At 47.1% G+C, this 16,931-nt stretch overlaps 1 protein-coding gene across 7 annotated transcripts; it reads right to left on the bottom strand.

The window, feature by feature from the left end:
• Nucleotides 1-1,115: 1,115 nt before the first annotated feature.
• Nucleotides 1,116-15,731, bottom strand: LOC134728424 (killer cell immunoglobulin-like receptor 3DL2). 7 transcript variants are annotated; one of them, XM_063599645.1, is made up of 9 exons: nucleotides 15,635-15,731; nucleotides 14,852-14,887; nucleotides 13,824-14,108; nucleotides 12,061-12,360; nucleotides 10,006-10,305; nucleotides 6,776-6,826; nucleotides 2,412-2,516; nucleotides 1,898-1,950; nucleotides 1,116-1,799 (listed from the first exon to the last, which is right to left on the bottom strand). In XM_063599645.1, the coding sequence occupies exons 1-9, from the start codon at nucleotides 15,666-15,668 to the stop codon at nucleotides 1,623-1,625; spliced, it is 1,341 nt and encodes a 446-aa protein (XP_063455715.1). In that variant the 5' UTR covers nucleotides 15,669-15,731; the 3' UTR covers nucleotides 1,116-1,622. The 7 variants fall into 7 exon arrangements, with proteins under 7 accessions (XP_063455715.1, XP_063455717.1, XP_063455719.1 ...); XM_063599647.1 differs by having other exon boundaries at nucleotides 1,623-1,799; nucleotides 12,061-12,144; nucleotides 15,635-15,668; XM_063599649.1 differs by having other exon boundaries at nucleotides 1,623-1,799; nucleotides 12,061-12,093; nucleotides 15,635-15,668.
• Nucleotides 15,732-16,931: the final 1,200 nt, after the last annotated feature.

Here is a 16,931-nt window from a genome sequence, read left to right as displayed (position 1 = left end):
GCTTGAACCTGGGAGGCGGAGGTTGCAGTGAGCTGAGATTGCGCCACTGCAGTCCAGCCTGGGCGACAGAGCAAGACTCTGCCTCCAGAAAAAAAAAATAGCAAGTAGCCTATAATAACAAATTAGAGGGCTCTGGCTACTAAATTTAAAGGGTTCTATGAGGCTTCATAAAGTGCAGCATCCTCAAGAGTGTGGAGACAGGGAGCCCTTTAGCAGAAACAGTGTCTAAAATACACATCCGTGTACACACAGTCCCTTTTTAGTTGACAAAGGCTGCCGTGTGGTTTAAGGTGGCATAGAATGTCTTCTCGATAAATAATATTAAACCAAAGGGTTACATGTAGGAAAGAATAAATCTAAACTTATTCTCACACTATAAAAACACTTCTTAGTTTTTATCTAGTTGTTGTACATTTTTTATGATTTATATTTAAATTTGAGAAATAAAAGTCGTATACGGTCACCCTTCACTATTCGTGGGTGATTGGTTTCGAGATCTCCACTCAGATACCAAAATCTGTAGATGCTCAAGCCTCTTATACGAAATGGCACAGCGTTTGCAAATAACCTATGCACATCCTCCTGTATACATGAAATCATCTCTAGATTACTTATAATTCCTGATACAGCCTACACACAACTTCATTTGTGTCCGTTCAACACAGTTATGCTTTTTGAAATTTTGTGGATATTTTCTCTGAATATTTTTGATTTATACTTGGTTCAATAAACACCTGTAAACCCCACAGATATGGAGGAGCGACTGTATATTTATAGTATGAAATGTGATGTGTTGATATGTGTCCCCGTGGAGATGAGACTAACAAGGCCTATGACTCTGCAAATGTTTCATCTTGGAATGACTCTGCCAGTTTTCCAGGTCTGCAGAGAGTAAGAATATCACTTGCTGATCTGATTCACGATCCTTGGAACCTCCTATGTACTGCATCTTTGGATGGAAATAGGAGTCCCAGAGACAAATGAGGCTCCACCCTGCTTCCAGAAGCTCAGAGTCCAGGGGTGAGAACGCAGTAGAGAACAGATGGGGTTATATGGACATGGTAATGATAACAGCGGTTTCTTTCAGTGAGTACAGTGTCACATTACCTAAAGCATGAGGGCAGACATGTTTATTTGAAGAGGAGAGAGCTACATTGAAATCACAAAAAATTTTATAAGTTTCACTGCTGACAGAAGGCTGGAAAATAGTCCGAAGAAAGGTGAAACAGCATGAGGGTAGGTGGAACAGTACGTGGGTAAGTGCCATGTCAAGAGGGGGCCTCTTGTATGTTTGGAATTGTGAGTTCCTCAGTGTGATCGCAGTCTCAAGTAGACTAGGAAGTAAGCCAGTTAGGTTGGAGAGGTGGGCAGGGGTCAAGTGAAATGGAGAATTGTGGGCTAAGCAAAGGAGTGTGTTTTCTCTGCAGCAGGCAGTGGGGACCTTAGACATTTGTAAGCAAGACAGAGGCACGTTCAGATTTGTGGTGTGAGGAAGAGCGATGCCCTAAGATGCAGACTGACGCCTTCAGATTCCAGCTGCTGGTACATGGGAGCTGGCAACCCAGTTTAGAGACAGGGCTGTTGTCTCCCTAGAAGATCCCCTCAAGGCCTGACTGTGGTGCTCATGGGCAGGAGACAACATTGGATCTGGGCTCAGCATTTGGAAGTTCCGTGTACACGCTGGTGTCTGTTGGGGGTGTCTTGGGCCTCTGAGAAAGGCGAGTGATTTTTCTCTGTGTGAAAACGCAGTGATTCAACTGTGCATATGTCACCTCCTGAGGGTCTTGTTCATCAGAATCCTGGAGAGAGGGAAATGCTGAGTGAGGGAGGGTGCTCACGTTTTCCAGGACTCTTTGGGAATAAGACTAGCCACGAGGCTGGGCCAAGGAGCACCTACCTCCCTCTTCACTATTCTGTTCCCTGCAGGCTCTTGGTCCATTACAGCAGCATCTGTAGGAGACAGAAGTCAACAAAACAGCTCGGAGGGCACTTCCGGGTCCTCATTTCATAAGCAGATACCAACATACAGGGGGAGGCCATAGGTGCCTGAGGTCCCTCAGTTGCCAACAGCAGACTCAGACATTCTATCTCTCTGAGCTCAAGGACCCATCCCATGAATAGCTCTGAGTTCCCATCCCATTGATCTGTCTCCCACTTTCTGCCTGTCATGGAACCTTCTTCTGGATGTGAGTGGCTGCAGGGGACGTGAGGATACAGTTGAGAATCAGGCAATGGTCTGTGAGCTGAAGGCAGGGGCAGGGTGTCTGGTGCTCTCTCTAGAAAGTCCTGCCTCTGTGGCTGCTGCCTTGGGCCAGGGACCATCCTGCCGGTGAGGAACACACACCTGAGTGTTCCCATCCTGTTTCCCCACATGGCCCTGAGCTCTCTGGCCTCTGCTTCGTGAGACTTACTTTTTTTGTTGGAGCAGCAGCGATGAAGGAGAAAGAAGAGGAGGAGGAGGAAGAGGATGATGACCACTGAGGTCCCAATCAGAACATGCAGGTGTCCGGGGTTACCTGGAAGAAGACGAGACACCAATAAGAAGCTAATCATAGCAGTTCCTCTTTATGAATTGTCTCACATTTTTTGATTGACAGGTAACCACATTAAACACCTCTTTAGGACAAGCACCCAGATGGCGGGAGACCCAGCTTTCTCCTGCTTTCTCAATTATAGCTCTCATAGTAACCACAGAATGTGCTGAGGATACAACTACTTTAGTTGAGATGTTTAACCCCTTCAAACCTCACATTGAAATTTACCCCCCAGTGTGGGAGGTTGGGCCTCTTCAGAGGTGTTTGGGTCATGGAGGTGGATCCATCATGAACAGATCAATGCTGTCCCAAGGAGACGGGGTTAGCAAGTTCCCCCTCTATTTGTTCCTGGAGAGCTGGTTGTTAAAAAGAGCTTGGAAGCTCCATTGCTCCCCCTCCCCTTGCTCCCTCTCTTGATGTGTGATCTCTGTGGTCTCTGCACAGACAGACCCTCCTTCCCTTCTGTCAGAGTGGGAGCAGCCTGAGGCCACCACGAGAAATAGGTGCCGGTGCCGTGCTTCCAGTACAGCCTGCAGAACGGTGAGGCAAACCAATCTCTTTTCTTTAGAAGTTACCCAGACTCAAGTGTTCCTTTAGAGCAACAAAAATGGACTAAGACAGCAACGTCCTGAGATCAGGAGGAACGTCCCAGAACAGCCTGGGCTGTCTTCCTGTTCTTCCTGGAGGAGGACGTCATGCAGTGATTTAGCTGAGTGTTTCCTGTGGCTCCAGGATACAAAACCCAGGCTGGGCTGCTTTCTGGCTTCCCCCAGCTACACTGCAAATGAGGTGAATCCATATGTCCTGAGCAGCTTTTCTGAGCCTTGAGGGACTGGCTCACATTGAAATGTAGGTTTCTGTTGTCACTCGCTGCTTATCTGTTAGTAATGAACCTGCCTGTGTAATGTGTTCTCTGTGTGTTCTGTCTCCCTGAAGTGACGGTGAGTGACAGGAATTGGCATAGGCCCAGGTGCAGTCCAGGAGGTGTTTAGAGTCTTCTCTGGGAAGACTGCACTGGGATTGATACACAGCGAATGTGCTTTAGGATTTCTACATCCACAGCTTTCTTGAGTCAAACAACTTGCATTCTCCAAGAAAAGGAAACAAAATTGAAATCAAGATTAAAAAAAGCGAAGTAGAATTCTCTTATGTTGAACGTCCAGGAAATACTGTTGAAGCCCGTGTGAAACGTGCTACTCTTTGTGATCTCGGGAGACACATGTTAGGCTGCTGTTCTACCCGAGAGGCTGGGGGAAGGACCACACCCTCGGCCATCTATTGCTTCAATACCACCTGTCCTCCTGTGAATTAGTAGGAAAGGGGAGCAGGAGCTAGTGCTGGCACTGATCTCTGATTCCAAAATCTGGACTCACTCCAAGGAGTATTAATGTTTACCTCCCCATGGTCTATCTGAATCTCCACAGGTGATTGGAAGTAGGGGTGAGGTGGGGGATTTGGGTGAGAGGGCATGTTTTTTTGTGATGACCAGAGCACTTTCTCTATTCCAGGATCTGTGCTGGAGGATTCAGCGAGCTTTCACATTTTCTATATGATCTCATGCTCACAGAAAGCCAAATAGGGAAGAGGTTTTAGGCTGATTGCCTAACGGATAAGATAAAGGATCAAAGAAGTAATTATAGCGAAATAGAAAAATGATGATTGCAATTCAGGTGCCTTTGTCATTCATGTGTGTTATATTATATTTATGCATTTCTTATTTTTATTTTTTGAGATGGAGTCTCCTTGTGTCACCCAGGCTGGAGTGCAGTGATGCAATCTCCACTCACTGCAACCTCCACCTCCTGGGTTGAAGTCATTCTCCTGCTTCATCCTCCAGAGTAGGAACTGGGATTACAGGAATGCACCAGCATGCTTGGCTAATTTTTGTATTTTTCGTAGAGATAGGGTTTCACCATGTTGGCCAGGCTGGTCTGGAACTCCTGACTTCATGGAATCCACCCGCCTTGGCCTCCTGCAGTGCTGGGTTACAGGCGTGAGCCACCGTTCACAGACTTGTATACTATGCTATAATAGGTCCCTTTATTTCCACGACCCCTCATATATCTGTCACTGCTTGCCAGGTATTGATTTCTGTGTAGGATGAATAAATCTCAGAAAGAAATTAATTAAGCGAGGATTAAACAACTAGGAAAATCATACCCAGCAAGCCTTTCCAGCCAATGATTCCACCTCACAAGCTTATCTTATATCCATCTGCTTCATCGACTTAGGGTCTAAATCAGCACCACATTTCACCAGTGGGGCAGGAATTGCCTTTTCCACAGTCTCCTAGATTCCAGTTATGTGCCTGGGCCTCCCTTATTTTCATGTCAGTCACTATTAATCATGTAGGGATTCCTGGTTACCCTGAGGTGAATCCAATGGCTGTGAATATAAAACACACACCCCTTGTTCCTCCTTAGTTTCCTGTGTACCCAGTGTGCTCTCCGTCTCTCCACAGTCGTCTTGTCATTCTCCCCATCTCATTCCCAGCGTATCAGGCAGAGCGTCTTCCTTCCACATAACATTGTTTTCACCTTTGTGCCTTCACGGTTGACAGCTGTGTGTGGAAAATCCTTCCACCAATCTTCCAAGGGTTCAATCCGTGTTTTTCATTAATGTCACAAATATCTGTTTAGTGAGACCTTCTCTGTCACCCAAAATCATACACTCAGCATTATCTATTATTGATTTTGAATTCTGGCTGGGCACAGTGGCTCACGCCTGTAATCCCAGTACTTTGGGATGCTGAGGCGGTTGGATCACTTGAGGTTGGGAGTTTCAGACAAGCTTGGCCAACATGGTGAAACATCCTCTCTACAAAAAATATAGAAAAAGAGTTAGCCGGGCATGGTGGCAGTTGCCTGTAATCCCAGCTACTCGAGAGGCTGAGGCAGGGGAATCACTTCAATCAAAGAGACACAGGTTGCAGTGAGCCAAGATTGTGACACTGCACTGTAGCCTGGAAGACAGAGGGAGACTCTGTCTCTATAAACAAACGAACAAACAAAAAATAGATTTCATGCACAAATGCTTCCCAATGGATCATTCATTTATTGGTCCACTTGTGCATTCATTTTCTGCCCTCCCATTTAACCATCTGCAATATCAGTGTCCCAAGAGCAGAGGCCAAATGCATCTTGTTCACTGTTTGTGGAAGGCAGGAGAATGCTGTCCCACCCCAAAATGTCCCTGTCCTAGCCTCCATAGCTTGTGAATATGTTATTTTACATGGAAGGAGGAATGAAGATTGCAGATGGAATTACGGTTGCTAATCAGCTGAACTTAAAACAAGGGTATCCTGGATGATTTCCGGGAGATTATGATGGATTTTCATCTTGGTGAACCCAATAGAATCCCCAAGTTTTCAAAAGATAAGGAAGAAGGGAGAGCAGCATTCAGAGAAAGAGGTGTGGTAAGGAAGAAGGGTCTGAGTGATGCCATGTGAGATGTGACCAGACTTTGTGGGCTTTGAGGAAGGAGGAAGGAGACCAGGAGTCAAGGAACTGGGAGCCTTTAGAAGCAGGGACAAGTGAGAAGCAGATTCTTGCCTGGAACCCTCAGAGGGAAGGCAGCCTTGCTGTCACCTTGATTTTAGCCCAGTGAGATGCACTTCATGCCTTGAGCTACAGCACTGTAAGATAATTAAATAACCATTTTGTTTTCACCCACGAATCTTGTGGAAATTTGTTATGGCAACAATAGGAAAAGATTCCACACTGCACAGCCTGAGCATGGGGCCGTGGTTGAATGAGTCAGTGAGTCAAAGTGTGCATGCGTGAGCTCTGTTCTCTGTTGCGGCAAGGCTCTTGCTCTGCTGAGTCAGCCAGGGTTGCCTCATGACCAAAAGTAATTCATTCTTTGGCAAGTGGAACTTCTCTAAAACACCCACCCTCATCAGATGTTCCCTTCCCTTCCCTCTCTCAAGCCCCCGGGAATTTATCCTGCAGTTAGGAATGCAGGCAGAAAAAACACTGCATTTTTCCTGAGAAGGATGTCAGATTTGCACTTATTCTTCTAGCTTGTAGGAGGTCTCAGCTGCAGAAAATTAAAGAGTAAGAGACTTCACTGAGCCCTTTGGTGGCCCCAGATCCCTTTCACTGTTGGAGTGTCTGGAGTTCAGAGATGGTGGAAGACAGGCCCTCATTCACAGAGCTGGGAGGTTTGAGCCAACGCTTGCATCCAAGGCTTCCACCTCCCCAGGTTTCCAAAAGCAGAGATAAGAGGGGTCCTTTGCTCACCAGATTTGGAGCTTGGTTCTGTGGGTGAAGGCCAACTACTTGAAGGGTTTCCTAGAACACGGGATAGGAGAGATGTGAGGAAATGAGGGTGCTTGTCCTCTACTCAATGGAAATCTTTGAGGTTGGTTCATGGCCAACACTCTGTTATCTAATGTTGGACCCTGGGAATCTTGGGATCCTCTTCTCCATAATTTTTGTGTGTGATGCCCATTGTCTTGAGACTTGAAGGTATAAAGAGAAAACAGGAGCATCACACTACCTGACTTAGAAATATGTTACAGAGCTGTAGTAAGCAAAACAGCATGACATTGGCATAAAGAAAGGCAGATAAAAAATGGAGCAGAATGCAGAACACAGATATAATCCATGCATTTACATCCAATGGCTTTTTTGTGTGTGTGTGTGTGATGGAATCTTGCTCTGTCATGCAGGCTGGAGTGCAGAGGTGCAATCTCAGCTCAATGCAACCTCCACCTCCTGGATTCAAGAGATTCTCTTGCCTCAAACTCTCGAGTAGTGGTATTACAGGCACTGATCACCATGCTCAGCTAATTTTTGTATTTTTAGTAGAGACGATGTTTCACCATGTTGGTCAGGCTGATCTTGAACTCCTGGCCTCAGGTGATCCACCTGCCTCGGCCTCCCAAAGTGCTGGAATTGCAGGTGTTAGCCACCATGCCCAGCCCATCCAATGGACTTTGACAAAGGTGCCAAGAACTTACAATCAGGAAAGGACAGTCTTTTCAATAAATGGTGTGGGGAAAACTGGATATCCACATGCAGAGGAATAAAACTGCATCTATACCTGTCACCATACACAAAAATCAAATGAAAGTGGATTAAAAACATGAGTCTAAGGCCTGAACCTATGAAACATGTAGAAGAAAATAATGGGGAAGACCTTTGTCTGAGGAAAGACATTTTGTTTAAAACCTTCAAAACACAAGTAATCAAAGCAAAAAATAGACCATTAGGATTACATCAAACCAAGCAACTTCTACACCACAAAAGAGAAACCAAGAAAGTGAAGAGACAACCCACAAAATAGGAGCAAATATTTGCAAACTGTTCATCTGAGACGGGATTAATAACTGGAAATATAAGAAGCTAAAACAACTCAATAAAACAATTTAATTAAAAAATGAGCAGAAGACATGAGGAGATATTTCTCCACGAACAAAACATAGAAATGGCGATCACGTATATGAAAAAGTGCTCGGCATCACTCATCATCAGAGAAATGCAAATTACAATCGCGATGAGTTTTCATCTCATCCCATTAAAATGCCTTTTAGGCTGGTGGCTCACGCCTATAATCCCAGCACTTTGGGAGGCGGAGGTGGGTGGATCACCTGAGGTCGGGAGACCAGCCTGACCAACATGGAGAAACTCCCTCTCTACTAAACATACAAAAATTAGCCGGGCGTGGTGGCACATGCCTGTAATCCCAGCTACTTGGGAGGCTGAGGCAGGAGAATCACTTGAACGCGGGAGGCGGAGGTTGCAGTGAGCCGAGATCACACCATTGCACTCCAGCCTGGGCGACTATGAGTGAAACTCCATCTCAACATAAATAAATAAATAAAATAAAGTAAAGTAAAATGGCTTTTATCGGCAAGACAGGCAAAACAAATGCTGGCAAGATGGTAGAGAAAGGAGAACCCTGGTACCCTGTTGGTAGGAATGTAAATTAGTACAACTATTGTGGAGAAAAGTATGGAAATTCTTTAAAAAACTAAAAGGAGGCTGGGCATAGTGGCTTATGCCTGTAATTTCAGCACTTTGGGAAACCAAGGCAGGCACCTCACTTGAGGTCAGGAGTTTGAGAGCAGCCTGCCCAAAACTGGGATATCCCGTCTGTGCTAAAAAAATACAAAAATTAGCCAGGCATGGTGGCGTGCACCTGTAATCACAGCTACTAGGGAGGCTGAGTCAGGACAATCGTTTGAACCTAGGAGGCAGAGGTTGCAATGAGCCAAGATCTCACCACTTTGACTCCAGCTTGGACTAAGGAGGGAAACTCTTTCTCAAAAAAGAAAAAAAAAAAAAAAAAAAGAGAACTTTCATAGTATCCAGCAATTTCACTACTGGGTTTATATCCAAAGGAAAGGACATCAGTGTATCGAAGTGATATCTGCACTCATATGACTGTTCCAGCACTGTTCACAGTAGCCAAGATGTGGAGTCAACCTACCTGCCCATCAGTGGATGAATGGATAGAGAACTGTAGTACATACACAGAGTGGAGACTACTCATCCATAGAAACAATAACATCCTGTCATTTGCAGCCACATGGATGGAACTGGAGGTCATTACAAAGATTCCCATTTCTCACCCACATGCAGGAGATAAAAGGTGGATCTCATGAAGGTAGAGAATAGAATGGTGGATACTAGAGGCCAGGAAGGGAAGGGTGGAGGGTAACAAAAAAAAGAATATAGATGTATTTGTTTATTTAGAAACAGAGTCTCTCTCTGTCTCCCGGGCTGCAGTGCAGTGGCATGATCTCGGCTCAGTGCAACCTCTGCCTCCTGGGTTTAAGTGCTTCTCCTGCCTCAGCCTCCCAGGTAGCTAGGACTACAGGTGCATGCCAGCATGCTTGGCTAATTTTTCTTTTCTGTTTAGTAAAGATGAATTTTCCGCATGTTGGCCAGGCTGATCTCGAGTCCCTGATCTTAAATGATCTACCTTTCTTGGCCTCTCAAAGCGCCGAGATTACAACCGTGAACCACCACACCCAGCATATAAAGGTATTTATGACCACTAGATTTTACTTTAAAAAATGGTAAAGGTGGTAAATTATATAGTTACATTTAACCTCAATAAATATTTTTGAAAATGAAAAGAAAAGAGTGTAGGGGTTGCTGGTGATGACATCTCTCTGTGTGGGTGAGAGGCCACGATGGGCTTCTGGGAAATGGGTAAGGTTGAGGGACTGAGGGAACCTCTGATCTCCCCAAACTGAGCCCAGTCTCCCCTTCTCTGGGTCTGTCCTGACTGCTTTCTCCATCTGCCTGGGTGCCTGGAGCCCTGATCGGAGGCCTCCATGCAGGCCGTGTAGGAGGGTTTGGAGGTGCCGTGTCTGCCATCCTGCGCCCTGATCCTTCCCTCACACTCATGCTGCGTCTTCTCTCTGCATCTGTCCATGCTTCTCTCCATTATCGGCAGGAAGCTCCTCAGCTAAGGCTCTAGGATCATAGGACATGGGACAGCCATGGGCTTTTCTCACCTGTGACAGAAACAAGCAGTGGGTCACTCGAGTTTGACCACTCGTAGGGAGAGTGAGGGAAAGAGCCGAAGCATCTGTAGGTCCCTCCATGGGTGGCAGGGCCCAGAGGGAAGTCGGCCTGGAGTGTTCCATTGACGCTGCGCACTGCAGGGAGCCTAAGTTCACGTTCATGGGCCTCCCCCTCCCTGAATAGATGGTACATGTCATAGGAGCTCCGGGAGCTGCAGGACAAGGTCACGTTCTCTCCTGCCTGAACAGTGGGGCCCGGCTGGGCTGAGAGAGAAGGTTTCTCATATAGACCTGGAAGGAGAAGAGGCAGTTTCCTCAGGGAGGATCTTCCTTGTCACAGCTCCCCTCCCACCTGAGCTGAGAACTCACTCCCCTGCTCTATGACCTAATGCTCTCTCTCTCTCTCACCCTCCACCCCATGTCTCTTCATGTCTATTTCCTCTTTCCACCTTCTCTGTCTCTCTAGGTCTCTGACCTCACTTCCCCACCCCTAGGTATGCTTTCCCTTTTTGGATTGTTTTATTCTCTCTGACCCTCCTTGGACTGGTTGACTTGATCTTCCTTTTTCTATAATCTGAGTCTCTCACTTTCTGTCTTGTTCATAACTTTCTGCATATTTCTATCTATTATCTATCTATCATCTATCATCTATCTATTTTGTGTCTATCTACAAATTATCTGTCATCTGTATCTATGTATCATTTATCTATCTCTCTATCAATTGTCTATCTATCTATCCATCAATCACCTATGTATTATCTATATCTATGTATCATCTATCTCTCTCTCTATTACCTCTCTATCTGTCTGCCTCTCTGTCTCTATCTATGTATTATCTATATCTATGTATCATCTCTCTCTCTCTCTATTACCTCTCTATCTGTCTGCCTCTCTGTCTCTATCTATGTATTATCTATATCTATGTATCATCTATCTCTCTCTCTATTACCTCTCTATCTGTCTGCCTCTCTGTCTCTATCTATGTATCATCTATGTATCTATATATCTATCTATGTGTCATCTATCTATCTATCTTCATCATCATCATCATCATCTCTATGTATCATCTATCAATCATCATCTATGTATCTATAACCTATCCATTATCTATCATCTACCTATTTATCATTTATCTGTATCTATCTATCCATCTATCATCTGTCTCTCTCCATCTCCTTTTCTCTGCCTCTCAGTCTCTCTCATTCTATTTGGAATCTCTGCAATCCATCCCCACATCTTTATCTTTCTCTGTCTTTGTGCCCCTCCCTCAGGGTTCTGATTTTGGGGCTTTTCTCTCCTCCCTTCCAGCATTCTCTCCACTCCTCTGCCCTCTTTTCTTTCTTTTTTTGTGTCTGTGAGTCTCTCAATCCCCTTCTTCTGGCTCATTCTCTGTGTGTTTATGCCTTTGCTTTTTGACGTCCCTGATTTCTCTCTGTGTCTCTCAGTAATCCTATTATATGTAGGATTATTTGGAATATGAGCCTCTGAATCTAGTCTGGGGACCCCAAGTACACAGAGTATATAGGGGTTGGTGTTCTGGGGCCATGATATCCTGGGACAATTATGGCTCCACTGCATGGAAGGCAGAGGTGTCAGAATAAACACGGCATCTGTAGATGCCACAAGGCCTGAGGCCACAGGGCCCAACTCAGGTCAGAAATATGGGTGTCCTTGGGTTCTCCTCGTAGAAACACTTTGTGGAGATAAAACAGAAATGAAAATTCTAACCTGTGCCAGGTCTCTGAGCAAAGTCAGCATGGAAGGACACTGCTCTCTGGCACATGTCTGTCTGTCTGAGTGTCTCCTTTACCTCTTTCTCTCTTTTCTACTTCCCCGTATGGCCCCTGTGTCTGTCCTCTGTTATGACACCTGGTCTGTACTTATGTCTCCTGTTTCCCTGTCTCTGTTGGTACAGACCTCACCGAGTCAGTCTCTCTCCATAAGAATCCCACGCTTAGCTTCCTCATGACCACCTGGGGATTCCAAGTCCTGGATCATTCACTCTGTGTCCCAATGACAATGAGAAGAATGTCTGGACACTCTCACCTGTGATCACGATGTCCAGGGGGTCACTGGGAGCTGACAACTGATAGGGGGAGTGAGGAACAGAACCGTAGCATCTGTAGGTTCCTGCAAGGACAGGCATCATGGGACCGATGGAGAAGTTGGCCTTGGAGACCCCATCATGGATTTGTCCAATGAGGCGTGAGGGGTCCTCAGAGATCCCCTCTCTGTGCAGAAGGAAGTGCTCAAACATGATATCTGACCAACATTGCAGGATGACTGTCTCTCCTGACTTCACCAGGGGACCTGGGTGGGCCAGGAGGGAAGGTTTTCTGTGGTTTCCTAGAAAGAGAAGTTGTGAGTTTAGAAGGCATCTCTCTTTATCATCCCATCCATGGCACCTGGAATGAGTGAGGGTTCCCCTCCCCGAGGTCTGTCTCTCTCCTCCCTCTCTGCGTCTCCATGTCTTTTCTGTGCCCATATCCCCTGGTGCAGGTGCCTCCATCTGTCTTCCTCCCTCTTCTCTGTCCCTCTGTCTCCAGTAGCCCCTGACTCCCTTCCCACTGTGAAGAGAGCCTCATCTCTTGGGCTGTTGTATCTGTTTCCCACTAATCTCTTTCCTGCTGTCTATGTGGGGGTGGAAGAGGACAGGCTGCATGTCCAGGCTCTCAGCAGCCTGAATCAATCTCTTTTGATCAAATAGGAGTCTCTGGCAGAGGTATCAACTCATCAGTAAGGCAGACATCAGTGTCCACACACCCTGTTCCTGATGGGGATTGTGAGCCTCTCCTGCCATGTGTGTGCCTTCTCCATGGCCCCAGCTTCCATAGGGTGGCCCCTGGTGCTGGTTCCAGGAGCATCAACCCCTTCCTATGTGGATGGAGCCTGGTGGTGGCATCAGCATCCCACCCTTGCTGATCCCAGGGTAGCCAACCTTCTCCTTGTTTGGTTTCTTTAATTAATTGATTAATGAATTTATTTTTGAGACAGTCACTTTTTCACCCAGGCTGGAGTGTAGTGGTGTTGTCTTGGCTCACTGAAACCTCTGCCTCCCTGGTTCAAGTGATTCTCTTGCCTCAACCTCCCCAGTCGTTGAATTACTTGCGCCCACCACCACACCTGGCTATCCTTGTTTGGTTTCCTAGCTTGTCCTTGACCTGGGTTCCTGTGTCGGTTTCCTGTTGCTGCTGCAGAAAATTATCACAAACATGGCAGCAGGAGAGAACACACTGACCCCTTCCACTTCTGGGGACAGAAATTGGATCCAGTTCTCCCTGTGCTGAAATCAAGGCATCTACAGGTCTGCGTTCCCTCTGGAGAATCAGCGAATCAGTTCTCTTGACTTCTCCAGCCCTTAGAGGCCACCTGCATTCTGTGACTAGTGGCCTTCCTCCACCTTCAAAGCCCGCAGTGGCTGATAGCGTCTCCCTCCCACTACACTGCTCTAATCCCCACTCCCCTCTTCCTTCTCCTCTCATGTGGACCCTTGTGATTATACTGAGCCCAGCGGGACAGTCCAGGCTGTCTCCCCATCTCAAGGTCAACTCATCAACAACCTGAGTTCCATCTTCCCCTTCAGTCCCCTGTCCTGTAACATAAATAGTGACAGGCTCCAGGGATTACAATGTAGCCATCATTGGCGACAGTTATTCCTTCCACCACAGCTCCCATTTCCCTGTATTCAATCCCCCTTGACCCCAGATACAGATGGGGCCTGGGTGATGGGACCCTGATGGACACCCCCACCGGAAGCACTGGGATTCAGGAGGTGGGACAGTGAGAAGCCCAGACAGAAAGCCTCTGACCTGTGACCATGATCACCACGGGGTTGCTGGGTGCCGACCACCTAGTGGGGGAGTGTGGGCGTGAACCCTGACATCTGTAGGTCCCTGCATGTGCTGGGGTCACAGGGCCCATGATGAAGCTCTCCTGGAATATTCTGCCGTGGAAGATGGGAACATGGATTCTGTCTTCTTTGTACAGCATGAAATTGTTAAACCCACGACGATAGTGACACTGAAGAGCCACGTGTCCTCCTCGAGGCACCACAGCACTGGGCCGGGCAGACAGGAAGGGCTTGTCCTGACCCCCTGGGGGAGAAGGAGGCGCCGCCTTAGAGAGGAGGATGTGGAGCCGCCCCTCACTCCCTGTGCTCAGAAGATTCTCTCATTTCCACTTTCTAAGGCTCCTACCACACCTGGGTGCCCAGGGCTACAGGAAGGACCCATCCCGCATAGACATGGCATCTCCCTACAACAAGTGTCAGCTGAGAACTTTGAGCAAGTGCTGAATAAGTGACTCTTACTTGATTTTAATGTTTCAAAATTACTTACATAAAACAACACAAAGTAGACACAGCATGGAGGGCATGTCCTATGTGAATGGAATATCAGCCAATTCATGAACTGAGCCCCCATCAGAAGATTTGGAATGTCAGGGCCATGGCTGTGGTTTCCCCACCTCTTCTTGTAGAAAGACCACAGCCACACTGCAGCCCCTACCGTCACGGAAACGCTGGAGGGTGTGAGTTACACCTTTGTCCTCAGAGGACCTGCTGTTCCTAGCACTGCTTCCCTCTCTTTCTCTGCTGCTGATACCACTTCCTCCCTGCACACCCAGCTTGGAGCACCGCAGACTCACCCCAGTCTTCACAGAGATTGACTCAGGAAAGGGAAAGAAAGGCCAGGGAGGGCGAGGTCAGAAATGTGGTCTGAGTATCCGAGGGTCCCCTCTTCCTAGTTTATGAGAGACTCCCTGACAGGACTTCCCTCCTGTTTCAGGAAAATCCTCTTATGTGGGGAGATGACACCCTAAGGTTTGGGGAAGGACTCACCCATGAGTGGCCAGGCCCCCTGCAGCAAGAAGAACCCTGGAAAGAAAGATCATGATGGACGATCCATCTGCAGGCAAACCAGGGCACCCTGCTGCCCCCACTGTGGTGTGTGTCTTGGCAGCCAGGCCCTTACTGGGCTGAAGGTAAACTTAGCCTCCCTGCTACCTGCTGCCAAGAACAGAGCTCTCAGCTGTGGAGAGACCCAGGCTCTAGGCCCAGATCAACACTTCCTGGCCCAGACCTCCACATCAGGCCCATATCTCCACTCCAGGCCCGTATCTCCACCTCCAGACCCATATCTCCACTCCAGGCCCATATCTCCATTCCAGTCCCATATCTCCACTCCAGGCCCATATCTCCACTCCAGGCCCTTGTCTCCACTCCAGGCCCAGATCTCCCCTCCAGGCCCATATCTCCACTCCAGGCCCATATCTCCACATCAGACCCAGATCTCCTCTCCAGGCCCATATCTCCACTCCAGGCCCAGATCTCCCCTCCAGGCCCATATCTCCCCTCCAGGCCCATATCTCCACTCCAGGCCCATATCTCCACTCCAGGCCCATATCTCCACTCCAGGCCCATATCTACACCTCCAGGCCCATATCTCCACTCCAGGCCCATATCTCCACTCCAGGCCCATATCTACACCTCCAGGCCCATATGTCCACTCCAGGCCCATATCTCCACTCCAGGCCCATATCTCCACTCCAGTCCCATATCTTTACCTCTAGGCCGAGATCTCCATCCCCACTCTCCATCCCTCTATTCCCTTCCAGGACTCACCAACACACGCCATGCTGACGACCATGAGCGACATGGTGCTGCCGGTGCAGACAGGCGGCCGCGCCCCAGCTCAGCTCAGCAGCGCACAGGATGTTATTTGGTGCCCTGCCCATGCAGTTTACATGCTGACCACATCATGGGAGGGTGACGTATGCAGGCTTTTTCTACCTTGCATGAGGCCCAGTGGGTGCTCGCTCAAGAACGGAACATGGCTTCCTGGAAATTGTTGTGACTACAATTGCCACCTTGCATCATTCACTGTGACCATACTCAAAAGACGTCTCGCATCCAACCTCTCATACACGAGATGATTGAATTCTGTGCTTACATTAAAGACTTTTGGTGCATTTTTGTTTTTATCTGAGATTCAAACTCTTCTTCATGTGTAATGTGCAAAATATCTAAGAGGTATTATTAACATTATCAGAGTAATTGTGACAAAAAGCCTTTCTAATTTTCCTGCTTGAGTTTCTAGTACTAAACCAGAGGCACGAGAACTGCTTGAACCTGGGAGGCGGAGGTTGCAGTGAGCTGAGCTTGAGCCACTGAACTCCAGCTTGGGTGACAGAGGAAGAGTGTGTCTCAAGAAAAAAAAAAGAAAGCAAACTAAATAACCTATAATAACAAATCAGAGGACTGAGGTTACCAAATTTTAAGGGGTTCTGTAAGTTTATATAAAATGCAGCATCCTCATGAGAGGGGATACAGAGAACCACTAGACAGAAAAGTGTGTCTAAAATACATCTGTGGATACACAGTCCCTTTATAGTTGACAAAGGCTGCCATGTAGTTTAAGGTGGAATAGAATATTTTCTCAACAAATAACATAGGACCATAGGGTTACACGTAGGAAAAAATAAATCTAAACTTATCCTCACACTTTAAAAACGCTTCTTATTTTTTATCTTGTTGTTGTAAATTTTTTATGCTTTATTTTTAAGATTGACAAACAAAAATTATATACCGTGGTCCTTCACTATCCCTGGGTGATTGGTTCCAGGATCCCCATTCAGACACCAAAATCTGCAGATGCTCAAGCCTCTTGCATGAAATGGCATAGTGAAGCTGGGCACCGTGGCTCGTGCCTGTAATCCCAGCACTTTGGGAGGCTGAGTTGGGTAGATCACAAGGTCAGAAGTTCAAGACCAGCCCGTCCAACATTCTGAAACCCCGTCTCTACTAAAAATACAAAAAAAAAAAAAAATTTATCTGTGCATGGTGGCACGTGCCTGTAATCCTAGGGGAGGCTACTGGGGAGGCTGAGGCAAGAGAATCGGTTGAACCTGGGAGGCGGAGG

Source organism: Pan paniscus, chromosome 20, assembly GCF_029289425.2.
Source record: "Pan paniscus chromosome 20, NHGRI_mPanPan1-v2.0_pri, whole genome shotgun sequence".
In the NCBI taxonomy this organism is placed as follows: domain Eukaryota; kingdom Metazoa; phylum Chordata; class Mammalia; order Primates; family Hominidae; genus Pan; species Pan paniscus.
This window is presented reverse-complemented; position numbering and strand designations above follow the sequence as displayed.